This window comes from Sapajus apella, unplaced genomic scaffold (assembly GCF_009761245.1).
Source record: "Sapajus apella isolate SASKATOON/1434 unplaced genomic scaffold, GSC_monkey_1.0 scaffold4, whole genome shotgun sequence".
Taxonomy (NCBI): domain Eukaryota; kingdom Metazoa; phylum Chordata; class Mammalia; order Primates; family Cebidae; genus Sapajus; species Sapajus apella.
The window spans coordinates 12,150,035-12,170,172 of NW_022436944.1; the positions used below are offsets into that span (position 1 = coordinate 12,150,035).

Here is a 20,138-nt window from a genome sequence, read left to right on the forward strand (position 1 = left end):
CAATTAACTCAGCATACTGTGGTGTGGCCAGCCCTAGTATTCCATATTTGCATCTATTTTGTGTTGAGATTATTTGAAGCCAGAGAAAAAGCAGGAAAATCTAAGTAGGTAAACTCATTGCTGTTGGTCTGCATTTTTGCCACACAGAAAGCGTTGGGCTCAAAGAATTCAGCAATGGGTGGCACTGAATCTGGCTGTGTCTCCCTTCTTCCCTTTGCTGGCATTCTCTCTTTGGGGACCCAGGGAAGGCCACAGATGCTCTCTGGAGGTACAATAGCTATTTATTTGGTCTCCATCTAAGGTGAGTGCTTCTGAAGTCATTCATGACAGCTTTATTGTAGTTTTTAGAGTTGAAAATTTGAAATTTTTCATCTCAGAGGTCAGCCCTGCACACTATATCCTGGGCTAGATTGGCTCATTCCAGCAGAGAGTAGACACTGTAAAGAGGAGAGTAAAGACTAGGGAAAAATAATGTACTTTACTTGGCCCCTCTCCTTAGAAAAGGGAGATATTTTTGTATTTTTCCCTTCCAAGCACCATCCAGGCAGTAGTAGGTTATGTATGTGCTGGATACAATGGATTGTCAACTGCAGGCCTCCCTCCCTGCTTGCCACCTATTTTATATCAGACTTCAAGTTCATAGCCTGTGCTCTGCCTTCTGTGGCTTTGCCTTTGTGCTTCCCCCATACACTCCTTCCTGGTGCCAGTCAGAGAGACCCCTGTAGTAGACTCTGTGATTTGCCCTCAGGTTCTCCTTTGGAACTGAAGGACTTATTCCTTGAGCTGCTGGGAATGCTGCCATCAAATGGCCTACCTCTGTCAGCCCTCTCTGGAAATTGCACTTGGCTAGAGAGTGTTACCTATGACTGGTCAGTAAGAGGACACAAAGGCCCAGTCCTTTATGTTGTCCTAAACTGAGACAACTATGCAGAGCCATCTTGGCTTTAGAGAGCCCTATGGAGTTGGCTGAGGTCACTATTGAGGCTGCATCATGACCCAAGTTCTCTGTCTGCCCAGTGCTGCTTTCTTCCCTGCCCTGTGCTGATTCTGATAACACTTCCTAATAACTGTCCTGCATGCTAGTCTCTAGCTTAAAGTCTGCATGCCAGGGAAGCCCCCATGAGGGAAGCCCTCCAACATGACATGTGCCCAATACAGGAAGAGGCATTCGGGCAGATAAGAATACACAGTTAAGACCTCTGTCTCAGATCTGCTAAATAGCACTGGTGATTTTAGGAGCCGTGGAGAAAAGCCTCCGTTTCCCAAGTGTCTCCTTAGGAATGATAGTAAGAACTACCTTTATAAAGTGCTTATTCTGGGCCAGGTACCCCACTAAACACTTTACAGGCATCACCTCATTAAACTTAACCATCATCCTGCTGAGTAGAGGGTACAAGGAGTTTACTGGTCAGTCAAAGGCAGAATGGGACTGGATCCCACTCAGTGCATCTACTCAGATACACTATCCCTGACTCTTCCTGAAGGTAGACAAGGAAGGATCAGAGGGACTCAAGGAATTGCCCTCAGGGGAGTTCTTGGTGCTCAATGCCTGCATACCTCACTTATTCCATGAAGGCATTCCTTAAAGGATATGATAAAAATATCACTTTGGTAAGTAGTGTTTTGACTGTGTAAATGATAATCTAAAAATTTTATGATAAAGACAATTATCATAGCTGCATTTATTGAGGGTCTGCTACCTACTAGTCAGGTGGCTACATAAACATCTGACAAGTATGATGTGTTAATCCTTTCAACAGACCATCAGGTTTAGCATTATCATCTCATTTCATATAGGATGAACTGAGGATCAGAGAGGTTAGATTAAGTTGCCCAAGGCAGATGACCAACTTTTTGGTCCATTTTCCCAGGACTTAGAGGGTTTCTGCAATGTGGGTTTTCAGTACTATAATTGAAAAACTTCTGTGCAAACTGAGACCAGTTAGTCATCCTAGTTGGAGCTAAAAATAAACAAACAAATGAATAAAGCAAAACCACATAACAGCCATACAATCTTTTAATAAAGTGACTAATATTTATTCCAAATTGTTTCATTCTCTAGCTGTTCAACCTGCGTAAATAATGTACAGCTTCAAGGGCTATTAATAACCTAAATGTAAAAAATACAACAGGCAAAATAAAATCGACAATAATCTCTGAGTCAGTTTAACCATTTCCTGTGATTTAAACTTTATCCCTGTAGAATGTCAGGGTCCCAGGAAGAGGACTCCCGCTATATAGCACTCTCTGCATTTTCTTTCATCAGCATAATAGAGGCCAAAGGTAACTTACCTCATCTGAAATTTGACCTCCAAATGTCACCCATGTTCCTAGAAAAGAATAAATATTTGCATATTATTCATCATCATTTTTCTAATAATGTGCATAACAAGAGGAAATTCTTACCTTGGGGCTACCTCAATAGGTTGTATGAGTAGCTTACAAAGGTACCTGGATGAGGGGCACATTTGGGTTGCAGTCTAGTCTGTCTTCCTCTCACTAAGTATTCCAGAAGGGGTCTGAATCCCTCTGGAGAAAGGGGTGTCTTTCTTTACTCAAAGCCACCATGCATGCTATTGGCAGCACTATCCTAAAAGATGCTTTCTCTTCTGCTATAGGACCATGGACGCTAGAGTACAAGATCCATTCTTGCTCCCACTGAGCTAAGAAGCTACATGTTCTGAAAGTGAAAGACCCTGGGTTATGGTTTTGGTTCTCCCCTTCTTTGCCTCAAAACAGGGGCTCTATTTTTTATTCATTATTACCTTTCAAAAGAAACCCTCTCAGATGTCTTTCCAGTTCCCACTTACAAGACTTTTAGGAGGTAACACTTATGTACCTTCTCTGTCATGACCTGCCATTCCAGAACAGAAATCTCCATTGCTTTGGGATGAAAGTGGAGACAGCCGCAGGAGAAAGATTTGGGAAGGCAAGGTGAGAAACACTCACTCAGCAGCCAAAGATGTTTGAAACTTTGTAAAGCAGAAGGAAAGCTGAAGAGGAGTGGGCCCTTGCTATGCTGGTCTCCAGTCACCTCAGTTATTCATTCCATCCTTTTATGGATAGATCCTCCTAAAAGGAGGATTTCTTTCCCTTCCCTTCCCTTCCTAAAGGAGAGAATGAATTCTTTGGATCCAGCATCGCACCCACGTGCGAGGGACAGTGAGATGATTGACTCAGTTCCTGTCTCCCAGTAGCTCACGATTTACAAGACCATTTGACAAATGCTGTGACTGAGGCGAATGCAAGGCAGAAAGAAGGGAGTGTTCCATTTAGATTGTAGGGTAGTGGCATGCAAGGAAGACTTCCTAGAAGAGGTGACAGCTAGGTCAAGTCTCACAGGAGTTAACTGAACGAAGGAGAAAGGGACAGACATTCTAGGGAGAGGCAAAAGAATGGGCCAGGGAAGGAGGTGGGAAACTCCAGAGAGTGCTGATGAGCAGGGGCCTACACCATCAGGCCATGAGATGAACCATGGGAACAGCAGGAGGGATGGCAGGAGTGAGAGCAGCAGGGCCTGGGCATAGTGATATTTGGGGGGCATATAAGAAATGTGGTTGAAAATGCATATTTTGCATTTCATAGTAACAGTCCTAGCTGCCATTTATGGAACACTTTCCAAATGCCAGACAGTATAGTAAGAAATTTTCACATTTTTATTTCTCACATTTTTATTTCTAATCATTTTGACAAACTTATCAGATCACTTTATCCTTATTTCTAGATGAGGAATCAAAGATTAACCAACTTGATAAGTGAAATACCCAGGATTCCCCAAACATGACTGGCTTCAAGGGGAGTACCCTTTTCACCACATCACACTGCCTTATTAGACCATTTCCAAATTAAATATGGCATTTGGATTTCATACTCCATGTGAATATGTTGGTATAATTGTACCTTTTCTCTTACTTCTCAGGTACTAAAACAAAAGTACGGTATAAATCATTCTACTGTTATGCTCTGCATATCCAGAGATTGCAGATGGGCAGTCCCCCGGCACTCAGCTTGTGGACTTGTTTTGCTTGACTAGAATGGTGTTGATTCACTTGGTATTTTAATAAATTTTGAATAAGTTACCAATATTTGAACAATTAGAAGATTTTTCTTAAAATGTTTTGATTTTCAGCTTCCTTTGACGGTGAAGGGCTGATGTTCTCATGAGGTAGACAGTCCCTAAATAAGAGGACCATGCCCTTTCAGTTAATTAAAGCCTACACATCTTCCTGTTGTATTCCCAGCACTGAAATCAAAGAGTAGTTGCTTTTTACCACGTGTTTATTGATATTTTTCTTACTGTAAAAAGAAGAGGAAAATGAACTTGTGCATCTCCTAAAAAACAATTATTATAAGAAAAAATAGGAACACACCTTTTTTTTGGTGGGGGGGGGTGGATAGGAAGAGTATCCAAACGAAGAATGTTTGCAAAGAAAAATTACATCTTAAGGCACCATTTAAAAAAATCAGCTTGAATGGTACACAGAAAAGATGGATGTTAGAAAATTTAATGGACTGAAGAAATGGCAGCATTTGTTTCTGAATGAGAATAAAATCAGCGAGCTGCTGTGAAATACAGTTCTTTATTAAGTGAAAAAATTGCCTGGGCATCAAAACCTTTTTACAGACAACACAGTTTATAACAAGAGTCTATTTTGAATGCTGCAGAAATTATGTGTCCAGACCCTCAACAGCCATTTGTAAATGTTAGTCTAACAAGCAACTCTGTAGCTTGGTATTTTAAAAATAACATTGAGAACTTTCAGGTCCAGTTAATTTATTGGTGGCATTTTCTCTTGCAGCAAATGAGAACACAGATATAAAGAAGAGCACACTGTTAACTATATTTATTTGTGGTGTGGTGAGAATTTTGAAGGGGTCAAAAAACTTCAGGACAAGGAGCCCATGAAAGGCAAAACATCAGGAAATGGCTGACTGTGTTATGAAAAAGGTCTCAGACCATTTGGATGTAGAATGCACTGGTCCAAGTCACTGAGTGTTACTACAGATGGAGCTCTCAGGATTGGTGGAGTTGATGTCAGGCCTGTCAAGCAACAGCCCAGAGGTGGTACTATTTTGTAGGGACACTATCCCTAAGTCCATTACTTTCCTCATTCATCAGAAATTGCTTTGGGCACAAAGCTAAAATGGGAGAAGCCATGGATTCAGTAACTAATACCACAAATTGGCTATTGTTCTATGCCTTTGAGCAAAATCAGGTCAACATTTACTTAATGAATTTTCTGGCTTACTTGCACTGTGGTGCAGAAGAGATTTTTTTAACTGTTAATGTCATCACAGGGGATGGCCCTATCTCTGCTTAGCAGTGAAGATTAGCCCAAAGTCCTGAGCTTTTTGCTGACTCTACAACTTATCTATACATTTTGACTATTTTTCTATAGGTACAGTCACAAGTATTATACAAATGTTTCATCTGTGAGCTTCTCTCAGTCCTGATAAAGTGAACGTTTTGGGAAATTCATTTGTAAAAGAATAATGTCATCTACTTTCCTACATTGCAATCATTTTCCAGAAATGAAGATGAAAGCCTAAAATTTATTCTCTTAAAATGCTATTGAAGATCAAATTCTAAAAATATTCTCAGACTTCAAACTTTATGAAAATAAACTAACATTATGTAGCTTACCTTTCTTATTTTTTGATAGTACCTATGTTGGGCTATGATTTGACATTATCAAACTGTAGTGCAGAAATGGTACTGACGTCTATGTGAAGTCTAAGTAGAACAATGCTGAAAGCCAAGATTGTACACACATTTTGGAAGCGGTGATTCTAGATATAAGAACCATTGACAGTAATTCCATCCATGTTAGGAAGAGCCTATGTTTAGGAGCAACTCTACTCCAAAATTAATCTGAAAAAAACTACCAACTACCCTCCTGGCTTAAGTGTTTAAAGCTGCGTTCTGTACGTCACAGTGAAAAATACAGGGCCTGAAACATGTTTTGGTACAGAAGGAAAGATGTGAGTTTTCTGATTCCAAATTAAAGCAGTAATGAATTATGAAATAAAGATATAGCAATAATTATTTTCCCTTTTCAATTAGTTTTTAAAATTTAATATAAAATAGCATATCAATATTATATATATTTACTTTGTTATATACCTGTACCACAACTTAATAAGAATAAACTGTTTGCTTCCATTTCTGAGAGTTTGTCATTTTTATATTCAGCTTATTTTGTTCAGGATAACTACCTCCCTGGCCCTTTTGAAACTTGCTACTCATTTGTTTCTAGCTATTCGTTTATAGAGTTTATATATTTTACTAGAAAGTAAGCTGTCTGAGGGCTACACTTTTATGTCATTCGTCTTTGTATCTCCACAGCCCTAGAATAGAAGTGGGCTCTTAGTACACGGTCAGTAAGTGTTGGTTAAATTGAATTACCTTGCCTTTTTGACTGTTATTAATCTCGAAGGTTTTAATCTTGATAATTTCCTACCAAACATACATCTTTATTATGATTTATAGAGAAATGAATAATGCTCATCAATAATATTTAGTTCTTCTAGTCTCTAAATGATTGAAATGTTTCTCCTTATCCCTGGGTACCCACACAGCTATGCCTCTCCGTTGGAAAAGGCCAAGGGAAAGTCTTTCTTCTTGGCTGAAATGCCTCTAGCAAGGAGGTGGGTAGGTGGCTCAGTGTAGGTGGGGTCCATCGACTACCCCTGAGGAGGAGTTACCTCTCACAGAATCGACACATCCTCTCCTGCTGGAGAGAAATTGGGCGACAGCCTTCTAGACAGAAGAACTTTGTTTCTATGATTTTATTTTCTACTGAGCTCCACTCCAGAAGAACTAAAGTGACTTGTTAGTTAATATGATTCCCAAAAACCCTTTGTGACAGTTTTCTTAACCATTTTTCTGCCTCTAATGAGAACATGTTTTTCTGAGACCTAGGATAGCATACAATTATTTCCCTGTGTAATCTCAAATTAGTGGGATGTTATTTAGAAGATGATTTTACTAAGCTGACATTTGTTGTTTCTAACCTTTTTAAAAAAGGAGGAGTATCACGGTGGCTCACACCTGTAATCCTAGCCCTTTGGGAGGCCAAGGTGGACAGATCACGAGGTCAGGAGTTCGAGACCAGCCTGACCAATATGGTGAAACCCCATCTCTACTGAAAATACAAAAATTAGCCAAGGCATGATGCTGGGTGCCTGTAGTCCCAGCTACCTGGGAGGCTGAGGCAGAAGAATTGCTTGACCCCGGAAGGCAGTGTGAGACTCCATCTCAAAATAAGTAAATGAATAAATAAAGAGGGAAGGTACTAAAGATAACTCTTTGAACTGTTTTTGTGTTTTCTGATTAAACTTTTTTATGCACCAAGGAATATATGCTTTGAAAGCCTTTGTTAGGTCTCTTGGAGTACATCTACCATAGCATAGAAAAATGATGAATGAAACATAAAAAGAAGAAAACTGCCTGCCACACACATCTATCTTGGTTATGTCGTTATCTTTTGGTGATTATCAGGGTAATTACTTCTTGCTTATTTATTCAAACAACATGTTTATCATTTAAATGACTGCCTTGCTTTGCATATAAAGAGATATTTAGACATTTAGATGAGATAATTTTAATATCTCACATCACCCTAGTGTAATTTTCAAAACCAGGGAATACACATTGGTACAGTACTAATACAACAGGCTGTTCTGGAATTTCATTGTCTTTTTCTCTCGAAGATCTTATGCAGCATCCAACATTGCATTTAATTGCATTTTTTCTTAATCTACTACAGTCTGTGACTGTTCCTCAGTCTCTTCCTGTTTTTCATGATGTAGACACATTTAAAAGTACTGATCAAGTGTTTCGTAGAGTGTCCTTTAATTTGGGTCTAAGTTGTCTTAATTAAGGTTATAAAGTTGGTGATATCCTTCTTTATATTGCAAGTTGGACTGCTTATGGTTTGAATACATTATTATAGCTATCAAGATGACAATGTACAAATGCAATTATAATATTAATATTTATTATGCCACAGTTAACATTTCCTTTCATTCAACAAATATTTATCGAGTCTATCATCTACCATGTGCCAGGTATTGTACTTAGTTTATCAGAATAAAACAGTGAGCAAAAGTGGTAATTATTTCTCCCATCATGGACCAGATATATGGGGAAAGAAAAAGGAAAAACAAAAATAAGTTAAATATACAGTGTTTATTTATAAATGTTAATTTGACAAATAAATAAAATGTAAAATAAAATATATAGTGTTGATTGATGAATGTCAGAGAATCAATTTTATTAAGCCAGGAGAGAGTATATGAAATGTCTAGGGATCAGTATTGAAATTTTAGATAGGGTGGCCAGATAAGCTTCACTAAGAAAGGAGCTTTTAAGAAAAGACCTAAAGAAAGTCAAGGGGCTCACCAGGCAGTTATCTGGAGGAAGAGTGTTCCAGTTGCAGGGAGCAGTGAGGTAGGGGCTTGCTCAGCATGAGCAAGGACAATGAGGAAGCCAGTGTGGCCAGAGAAGAGAAGGTGAGGTTCATGGGGGCTGTATCATGTTATGTTAACCATAGGAAGGACCTAGGAAAGGCTAACAAAGAGGTTTGAATACAGAAGTGACACAACCTGACTTTCTTTTAAATGGAACACTCTGCTGTTATGCTAAGGATAGACTATTATGCTAAGGCAGAGCCAAGGTTGAAACAGGAGGGACCAGTTAGGAGACTGTTGTCATAAACCAGGTGAGACATGACAGTGGTTTGGTCCAAGGTGGTGGTAGGGAGGATGATAAGGAGAGTTTGAATTTTGGATAAATTCTGAAGGGGAGGCAATAGTATTGACTGATGTAAAAGGATATAGGGTGTAAGAGGAGGTGAAACCTCCAGGCTAACACCAAGGTCAGAGTATGGGGAGAATGGAGAGCCAATTCAACACATTACAACATGGATTTAATAATTTTAAGTTTGGTAAACAGAGCACATGTGAACTGCGGCTTAATGTAGTCAAGATTGACCAAACATAGTCATAATTGAGAGATATTTCACCTGAAGGTGTTTTGAGGTATTACTCTGTTATATCACTAAAGAATTTAAGATAAGAGATTCAAATCCTAGGTCACACTGAAATCACCAGGCAAAATTAACATGTTCACTGTCTCATTTGTATAGAGTAACCTCCAAAGAGGAGTGGAACTGGAGGTGGGAGCATCCCTTTAAATTGCATTTCCAGCAAGAAATAGGTGTAAGCCCAAAACGAGAGTTGATGTGGAGGGAGTGCTAAGCTGTTGGCCACCACCTGAGATCCTTAAGTTCCAGCTCATTACCCTGGTGAGCACTTTCTCCTCTGAGCTATGAGCTGAGCCTTCCACTGAGAATGTAAACCTTCCCCATGCCCTTATGCCCAAATTCTACTTATTCTTCAGGACCCAGAACTTCAGCTTTAGAGTCCAGTGCTGCTAAAGCACTTAGCACTTCCCCTGATGAGTTAAAGTATGTCTTGCTACATCATTAGAATTTTTTTAGGTTCTGTAACATTAACTCTGACTCTGAGAAACCTCCATGCTCTTGATTTCGTTTCCTTATGCACAAAATTAGGAACCCTGAGCTTCCTTTGTCTCTATAATTTCATGATTCTATGGTTTTTTCTTTGAAAGGAGAGGAAGTCATTCCATTTACTCTCCTCCTACCACTTTGAACTAACTGCTCTTACCATATTGATCACATTATGTTATAACTACATGGTTGATTTTTGCCTATGACTTCCTCATTAGACTGCAACTATCCTGAGAGCAGGGACTAAGTTTAATTTAAATTTTAAATTTTAGCCATTGTAGTGGAGCCTGGCACAGGGTAGGTGAGAATAATTGTTCAATCAATAAGCATTCTCACCCTTACTAACAAAGTGTCTCTAACCAGAGAGTACTTGTGGAACGTTGGTTGTTTTCCTCACTATCTTGAACAAAAGGTTTTAACCACAACTGCGCATTTGAATATCCTGGGAATATTTCAGTGGTACTGCTGACCTGATTCCTCACCAGACCAATTAAATCAGAGTCTCTGGGAATCAAATCCTGACACGAATATTTTTAAAAGATCCTCAGATAATTCTAATTGCAGTCAGGGTTGAGAACCACAGTTTAGACTCTTCCCATACTGGTAACATCTCATCCTTTTCCTTTTTTTTTTTTCTGGAGACAGAGTCTTACTCTGTCACCCAGGCTGGAGTGCAGTGGCATGACCTTGGCTCACTGCAACCTCCGCCTCCCAGGTTCAAGCAATTCTCCTCCTTTAGCCTCCTGAGTAGCTGGGATTACAGGCAAGCACCACCATGCTCAGCTAATTTTTGTATTTTTAGTAGAGATGAGGTTTCACCATGTTGGCCATATTGGTCTTGAACTACTGACCTTGTGATCCGCCTGCCTTAGCCTCCCATAGTGCTGGGATTACAGGCATGAGCCACTACACCTGGCCCATTTTTTTCTTTACACCCTGACTTGCCTTTCTTCTTCTTTTATTCAAGTGCTGTCATCTCCATTTTCCAGAGGTTAAATGACTTGCCCAAAGTTTAAATAACTAGTAAGTGATGGAGTAAAAGCTGGGATTTAAATCTAGCAGACATGCCCCTCCTGCACCCCGCCAATCAAAAGATGGTATAGAGACGGCACTGTTATTTCAATAAGACAGATAAGTTACATGGTTACCTTAAGCTTCTTCATACAGAATCAAAACAAAACAAACAACCAAATTCTTAGAAATCTGGCCTGAGGGGAAACCCATGATGGGGCTGGGATATAAAGACAGGTGATGAAGGTGAAGAATTGGCTTCTTGGCCTTGGTACTCTCTATCAGTTGAAGGGCATGGAATGAAGAGACCCTCTTGCTGGTGAGGCCTAGAATGAGGGGCTAAGCAAGTAGAGGGGCATCAGGAGGCCTGGGCTGGAGTTCTGACTCCACCACTCACTAGCAATATGGAATGGTGATGGCAACAATTATAAATAGCTCATCGGATTTTTAGAAGAATGCAGTGAAATTTCCTAAGTGCTTAATGACCTCTACCATAGCTTCAGCATTAATTCTCAATCTCAGTTCAATGGGTCTTACTCTTTAGGGTGCATTAGAATCCCCCAGAACCCCCATACAGATTCTTATTCTGCAGATAGGAGCTGCAGCTGGGGCATCTGTATGTTTATCAAGCATCCCATGTGATTTGGAGGCAAAACAATGCTCTGTGCAACCCTACTGTGGCCACTAAGATAAACTACATGAAGACCTGCGTCTGGGTGCTTGGGCGTGTTCTTTTTCAAATGACAAAGACAAAGCATTCTTCCTTATTCTGGCCTGCATATGTCAGTATTTTCCACAGAGCCTGGCCCTTATTTTTTGATCCAAGCTGCAGCCTGGTCTTTCATTTTTGGCTTCTAGCGTGTTGCTAATGAGCCTCGGGCCAGAGTTCACAAATGTGATAGCAACTTAGCCTTTTCTTTTTTACTTTCATTACCTTTTCTTGCAAGAACCAGTAATGCCACCCAGGTCCTCAAGAGGGTGGGGGTAAAATGCTCACACATCTCCACCTTACAAAAGAGCTTGAAATAGCAACAAAAGTAGGTGAGGAATTGGTAAAGGCCAGGAGGAATAAAGGCGGGCCTCCTCAGGCAGGTGAAGCGCAAACAGCATCTCCACTTACGAGTGAAGAATAATGTGTGTATGTGTATACGCGTGTGTGTTTAAGGACTAAATATTACTTAGAACCATTTCCACTACTTAAAGTTTCTACGTCAGCACTTAATAAAGTAGGAAACTATGCCCAAATGAGAAAGACATCCTCAGCCTCCACCACATAAATCCATTGTGCTCTTCTCGTTCCTTTGGTGCTAGATGCTTTACATACATCAGCTCTAATCCCTATCACAACTGCAGGATATGACTGATTCTATTTTCCACACCTGAGGAAATGATAAGGAAGTGACAGTGAGTGGTAAGAAATGACTCGTCACAGCTGCTTAGTGGGCACTCCACAGCCCCATGCTGATTCCTGGTGATGATGCTCCTTCACCTACCCACAAGCCCCCATGCTCTGCTCCAGCTAAACGGAATGGCCTAGCGTTTGCTCTAAATGCCTGTAACAACATCCTGCTTTACAATCTGCCTGTGTTCTTCCCTCTGCTGACTGCCTTCCCCACTAACCTTCCTTCCTTATGATAAGCTTTGTGTTCTCATTGTTTAGCGGAACAACAAATGCTGGGACCTGTCGTGGGGGCGGCAGAGGAGGGAGAGTATCAGGATAAATAGCTAATGCATGTGGTGCTTAGGCCAAGCTGTCTGCAGCTGGGAGGGCAAAGGCAGAGGGGAGTCCAGTCTTTCATTAGGAAAGGCTGCGGTGGGGCTGGCGGCTGAGCCTCCCAGAAAAACCTGCGAGAAGTTGGAGGCTGAGCTTCTAATGCCTGTGCGTAGCCTGAGGTTTTGAGGGTTAAACGTCTGGGATTGATGAAAGTTTCTCATGAGGCTTATAGAGATGTACACATATTTGATATTTTCTTTCTTTCTTAGATTTATGTATTTCAGTGCCAAGGGATACTGCTAGCTCCATTTTGTTTTCAGATTTGTTTCAGGGCAAATCTGTCTGGAACCATTTTTTTCTGTTTCTTCATTAATCTTATTGGTACAATTTAAAGTCAAGGAAATGACATTGGAAATAGAATGAATGGTGGGGAGGTGAAGTGTAGAAGAAGCAGTTTTGTGTTATAAAGAAGACTGCAAGGATTGACATTGCTCTCTAGAGGCTGTGTGGGCAAAACAGGAATGAAATTTCAGTGCACTAAATCTACACCTAGAAAAAATGACCCACTCTCCCACTTGGATGTTAGAATTAATGATATGTAGTAACCTAAATTAATGGCTTAATCTCCTTAAATTTCCTGATGTAGGCATGACAGTCCCAAACTGATTAAGTTAGCACCTTCAGCCTGTTAGGAAAATTTAAAATAAAGCCAAAATTTCCTTAGATAATTTTTTTTCTTCTCTGTATGTTTTAGGTTTTTGACCCACATTATTGAAATACATATTATTACTTTTATAATCAGAAGCAAAGTTTGTTTTAAAAATATTCTCATTACTAGAAAATCCATTCATAAACAAGAGTTTCCACAAACCACAGCTCGTTCTATGTTTTGAAGATGAAAAAGAGGCAGTGTTTACATTTTCTTTATATTTTGTCCTAAATGTCTTGGTAAAAGTATCTCATATTTTCTTGTACTAACATTTACATGTTTAAAATTATTTCTCACAGTAATGTTTCCAGGGCCTTTAAAACCAGTATGCATTATTATGCCTTAGTCATTTTGTTTTTTGAAGAACTCCTATAGTAAATGCATCAAGTAGTTAATGTAGGTGAAACGACACGGTGTTAGAATAAGATTAGACACCTTCCATGTGACACTAGGACTAAATGGCAACTTCTGATTTTTAAAACAAATTTTAAATATTTTCAATATCTTCTTCTAAAATGGGACCTATTATTAAGATTGAAAAATTTTTTTCTTGTGAATTATTTGCACAGTGTCTGGAATATAGCATATGTTCAAATACATATTTTTCTTTCTGATTTATCTTTTGATTTTTCACAGTAAGTCACTATGAATAAGAAGTCTCTAGAAAAACACTACTGTCAAGTTTGAAAGTCAATGTGACCTCCTTTATACTTTCTTTTGTCTGTGAAAAGTTAATGTCAAATCTTTATCTTTGTGCAGGGATATATTTTTTTGATGGTTCAGTGAATTGTTCTCCCCCAAACAGTAATAAGTTTGAATAATTCTAGTTCTATCTGTACATAAACAACACAGTGTGTGCTTATAGAGCTGTCAGAATCTGCTAGGGAATAAATTTTAATTCCATGGCAAGGCAAAGAAACTCTCTTAGTGAAAACAAGATAATACATTATAAAAAAAAAAGAATGAAAAGTATCCTGCAAGAGTCCTTTCCAATTCTTCTTATTGAGGTATGTATGAACTTCATGATATTTAGAGTATTAAATATCATAAATAAAAACTCAAAGAGGGGTATAAAATGATTCATGTACTTTTTGACTAAGAAGCTTTTAAAACATAGAAAAATTAATACTGAGGGAATATAGAAGGGATAATTTAGCAAAAACCTGAAGATTTAAAAAGGTCCCAATCATATTACACTCAAATTTATCCAATTCTCATGTTTCCATGTAGATTTACAGATTTACATATAAGGATTAGCTTATTTTGTCTGTGCCTGTTAGATACCAACTGTTAATGATTTCAGCTTTAAAAAAATCTATAATGTCCTTTTCCTAAAGGAAATGTATAGCTGTATCAAGTGGACAGGATATTTTTGCATCACCCACAGGACTATGCATAGTTTCTCCTTTTATGCACTGACTCAGGACTATTTCTATTTCTTCCCTTTGCAGTAATTATATGCAAAAATTTAACATGTCAAAGAAGGAAATGGAGCAATAGTAAATTATAAAACTATGTTGGTACATCTTCAATCTTGGGAGATTGCACTTAGTCCAAATTCTACAGAGTCATTCTCTTTTGAAATGATAAGACTATACTAAAAAATTAATTATGGTTCAGGAGAAGCAAAGAACAGCTCCTGGCAGCCTGGCCTGGAGGCAAGCTTCCATTGTAAGAATGCTGGTATTCGCAGCCAGGCTTTGGCATAGAGATGATGATGTTATAACCATAGTCCCGATTGTACAGGAATGAAGTGACATTTCCTAACAAGCTGTATTAAAAGTTTCCCAGAAATTTAGGTAACTGGAGACATCAAAGAATATAAGTATTATATTTATATCTCAATAGTATTTTGGATTGTTCTCAAATGCACAAGGCAGGCCTTCTTGAGACATTTTCAAGATTACCAACATCTCATGATGAACTCTGTATCCCCAGAGACTATATAAAACCTGACATAGAGGAGGTGCTTATGAAATGTTTATGAATGACTGAATTCAAGAACAACAGAGGAAAAGTGATGAGCAAAGAAGTAATGTTCAATGAATTGATTTATTGCTTGCAGATGCTTTTTTCTTAATTAGTTCATTGCTTGAAAATAAGTTAATCTAAATGAATCCATTCCTGACCTTTATGTAAGTTAGCAATTTGGCCTTTATGTAAGTTAGCTCACTAGCCACCACACCTGAATACACACACAGTGGGAGAACATTTTGGAGGGTGGCTGCGAGGTCAGTATTGATCCAGGGAGTTATGATGGTAGAATGAAGCTTGCATTTGCCATCTTAAAGCACTGACGGCATCAGCTTCTCCTGCTGGCACCAGGAACCCTGGCTGTGGGAAACAAGGGAAATGTTCCCAGGGGCACTCCTGGAGAGTGAAGATCTCGTCTGGTGATGCTCCATTTTTTATTATTTTGTGATTGGCCCAAACCTCAGGACTGCTTACTTTTATAGAGTAGAACTTTCTGTTAACTTGGAAAAGAGTATACATCTGTGGTGAAGACTGTGCCATCAAAAGGCCTGTGTGCACACTGCATGATGGTGTGAAAGTTAGATGGACATTTTAGGGTCCGCTCCTCAAGGACAGAGCTTCTGTCTGTCTTGTTCATCACTGTCTCTCCAACGTCAAAACAGAGTTCAGTTTTGCAGGTTAACTATCTCCCAGGCTAGGTAACACATTCTGAAATTATTTATTTTCCAACAACCCTGAAGGGTAGGTTTTTCATTTTCTTTCCAATATGCCTGAGATTGAGTATGCCCATGGATTAGTTCACTTTGAGACTTTGCTCATCTCTAAAATGGATAATGATACCTACTCACAGTATTGTGAGAACTAAAAGAATGACAATGATGCAAATTAACACTTTTGTTTGAGAATTTACATTGTGCCAAGCACAGTGCTATATCCTTTATAGACATTATCTTGTTTAAAATGCATGACCAATCCATGATTTGAGTTTATTTGCTGTAAGTGACTGAGCCAGGATGTGAGTCCAGGCAATCTGATGACAGCCTACACTGTTAATGATTTCAATAGTATATGCCAGTGTCTAGAATAGTACTAAGCATACAACAGGTGCTCACTAAATGCTACTATCTTTATGAGCTCCAAAGGAATAATATAAAGTTCCACAAGAACATAAATGACTTTTTCAGAACCCACAGTGAAAGCTAAGGTTGACATTGGAATGTCTCAATTCTAACCACATACCCATCTTAACACAGCTTAGCAAAATTTATTTATTATGAATTATTCTGAAGTGACACATGGAGAATGATTAATAGACTAAAACATTCAAACATGATTCAAAATTCTAAATTTCAATTGAGGACAGAAGCTAAGTGAAAAACAAACACCTCACCTACCACTTGCTATTTTCATTGGTCACCAGAAGTGGCATCTGCCCTGCTCTCTGGTTGTGCTTCCTGCATGCTGCCTAGGAAGCAAACTGTTCTCGGGTGCTCAAGCCCTCCAGTAGACTCAGTCATCAGATGAGCAAGTAACTCAGTGGGGAATCAGGCCACCTTTCAGCTGCACAGGAAGACAGAATTTGGAGATCCTCATCCAGGCCAGTGATCTTCAACTGTGGCCCACTTAGGAGGACCACCTGGGAAGCTGATGTATTGCTCCAACCCAGAGATTCTGGTCTCATTGGTCTGAGGAAAGGCCCAGGCACAGGTTTTTTTTAAAAGCTCCCCATGTGACTGTAACGGTAGCCAGAGTTGACAACTGGTCTAAGCAGTGGATTGAGATGTTGTAGGAGTGAACTCTATGAGGTCCCAATACAGTAAGAAATCTTGGAGTGACAGGAAGAGAGACAAATAAATTCTGGTCCCAGAGGATGAAGAACAATTTAGAAGGTTGAAGGTGGCCTTGACCCCAAAATGGAGATTGTAATACCTTGCAGGGTCTTTAGAGCTGACCATATAAAGAATTACAGACTATTCCTTCAAGATTCTCTTTGGTGTTTTGCCCTTTATTTTATTAGTACTATTAACCTTCTTCAAAAATCCCAGTAGCAGTAAATGACTGTAGCAAAAGAAACTTAGCAGAACTTTTTAAAAATGTGGAATAAAAAATATCAGTAGTCTTGTTTTCTGGGACAAGATTACAAGGGCCACCACTCCTGCTAGAATAGGGTGAAAGCAGGACACATTACTTTGATAGGGTCAGGGTGGAATTTCTCCCACTGGTGCCATGCAGAATGATTAATTTATTATGGAGATCTAAAAGCATAATTGAATACTACTCCAAGATGGGCTACTAGATCATTATATTGTTCCTATATATTTTATTAACTGTAGATGACTCCTGATTTTCCACTGACATGTTATGCCTGTGACACCCAGATTCAAATAGAAATAGAAATAGAAGTGCATTCCAAAGGCAAATGAGAATACATTTAGATTTTCTATGTCACAGTTCCCCTCTCTTAGCAGAGGTAATTGAGAATCCACCGTCTTCATGTGATTCCAGTGAGTCAGTTGGAAGAGCAACACAGCAGCCACTAATCCCCCTGAATAAAAGTCCAATCTTTCTTAAATGTGCACTGGTTATAGAAATTACATGCATTTAGGACACTGTGGATATCACAAACTTCCACATATAAACTTCAATTTTTAAAAATATATGCAAGACAGACATTGATATAAAACACAAAACTATAAAAACCCTAGAAGAAAATCTAGGCAATACCATTTGTGACTTGGCACAGGAAAGATTTCATGACAAAAAGGTCAAAAGCAATTGCAACAAAAACAAAAATTGTCAAATGGGATCTAATTAAACTAGAGAGCTGCACAGCAAAAGAAACTATCATAAGAGTGAACAGACAACCTACAGAATGGGAAAAAATTTTTGCAATCTATATATCTGACAAAGGTATAATATCTAGAGTCTACAAGCAACTTAAACAAATTTACAAGAAAAAAAAAACATTAAAAAGTGGCAAAGGGCAGGATCAGGCACTTCTCAAAAGATGACATTTATGCACCCTTCAAACATATGACAAAAAGCTCAACATCACCGATCATTAGAAAAATGCAAATCAAAGCACAGCGAGATACCATTTCATGGCAGTTAGAATGGCCATTATTAAAATGTCAAGAAACAACAGATGCTGATGAGGCTACAGAGAAATCGGAACACTTTTACACTGTTGGTGGAAATGTAAATTAGATCAACCATTGAGGAAGACAGTGTGGCGATTCCTCAAAGACCTAGAACAAGAAATACCATTTGGCCCAGCAATCCCATTGCTGGGTATATATGCAAAGGAATATAAATTATTCTATTATAAAGATACATGCATATATATGTTCATTGAAGTCCTATTCACAATAGCAAAGACATAGAGTCAACCCAAATGCCCATCAGTGATAAACTGGATAAAGAAAATGTGGCACATATACACCATGGAATACTATGCAGCCATAAAGAAGGATGAGTTTATGTCCTTTTCAGGGACATGGATGGAGCTGAAAGCCATCATCCTCAGCAAACTAAAACAGGAACAGAAAACCAAACACCATATGTTCTCACTCATAAGTAGGTGCTGAACAATGAGAATACATGGATACAGGGAGGATAACAACACACACTGGGGCCTTTTGGAGGCAGGCAGTGGTAGGGAGAGCATCAGGAAAAATAGCTAATGCATGCTGGGCTTAATACCTAGATGATGAGTTGATAGGTGCAGCAAACCACCAGGGGACACATTTACCTATGTAACAAACTTGCACATCCTGCACATGCACCCCAGAACTAAAATAAAATAAAGAATATTAGATGGAACAGAAGAAAATGTTGATGGGATGGAAATACTGGAAGATAGCAAAGCTGCCATGATAAATAGAACTGAACATGCACACAACAGAACTTGGGTTATGGTGTGCCTTATTTAATTCCAAACTTATTTATATATGTAAGATCTGGTCATTAACCTCCACATACTAGAATCTCACTCTTGCAGATCTTGTACATTCTCCCCACATACTCTGACTTCAGACTCTTTGCCTTTTCTTCTATCTAATCTCTGTCTTCAAATTCTTCCTTATCCAGGAGGGTCAGGGTAGTTAGATGATGTGGTTCACCATTTAGAAGGTTCTCTTGCTTTATTCTCAAGTCCACTGATTCACTCTCCTTTTATTGTGCCTGCCTAACAAAAAGCCACATCCTTATAAATCTGACTGTCTGGCTGCTCATCACCTATTACCAAGGCGCTGAGCTGTGCTGGAGAAAATAACGAATGATAGAGACAGACACATTGTAAATTCTTTGTCTCTAGTCCCTCTAGACTCACAACAGTCCTCTGTTTTCTGGTCAGTTTTCTCCAATGTGTGCATTTCAAACCTGCCCCACTTTTCTCAACCTCAGGTCCTACCTCCACTTCCTTTAACCTCAGCAGATAACAGCACCCTCTGCTTCACAAAGAAAATAAAAGAAGACAAACTATAACCCCCTCTACTTCTTGCCATATCTACTATCTGACCCAAAGGAGACACAACTGGTGACCTGCCCGTTTCCCCTGGGGTTTCCAGGTGCTTGACAACTCTCTGGTACAGAAACAGTCCACCTCCCTCACTCTCAGGTCAGTGTGCATTCCACACTGGCTCCAGAGTCCCCAGGGAATTCCAGCTTCAGTTACGCACACTAGCACTGACTTGACTATACACCCTTTATCACCTTCCCTTCCAATCTCATATCTCAAAAAATCTTCAAACTACCTGCCTTCAAATCCTTGTTTCAGAGCCTGCTTCAAAGAGAACATAAACTAAAACAGCACCATCATCTCCTCCTTTTCTTTCTGCCACTGCGGAAGGGTATCCCTTCTATCCAAGGCTGATTTTTCCACTTATCCTCTGAATCCCTTCTTCTTCCTCTTTCTCAGGGACTTCACTCCACCAGTTATCACCTCTCATTACTACGTCTTTTCTCTGCCTTGAATTCTATTTGTTTATTTCATATTAATTTTACATCCCAACTTTGATTTCCTTTTCTTCTTTGATTTTTCTCTTTGCCCATTTTTAAATTTTCTATTTATCTTTGCCTTTTTCATTACAGAAAATATCTAGGAACTAGCATTTTTTTCCCCACCCAATCTCAGAAACTTTGTAGTTTACTGTGTTGACACCTATATTACAGATCTTTTTCTGATATGTTATTTTAT

General features: G+C 39.1%; 1 protein-coding gene across 5 annotated transcripts in view; it reads right to left on the bottom strand.

Moving 5' to 3' along the window:
* The window catches only part of KCNAB1 (potassium voltage-gated channel subfamily A member regulatory beta subunit 1), a 381,835-nt gene that overhangs the window by 85,887 nt on the left and 275,810 nt on the right, over nt 1-20,138 (bottom strand). For all 5 annotated transcript variants that reach the window (XR_004262623.1, XM_032258184.1, XM_032258160.1 and 2 more), the window contains exon 3: nt 2,293-2,330. Coding sequence is in view for 4 of the 5 variants with exons in the window: in XM_032258184.1 (XP_032114075.1) it covers nt 2,293-2,330 (38 nt within the window). In the remaining variant the exon portion in view is untranslated. The remainder of the gene's footprint in view (nt 1-2,292; nt 2,331-20,138) is intronic.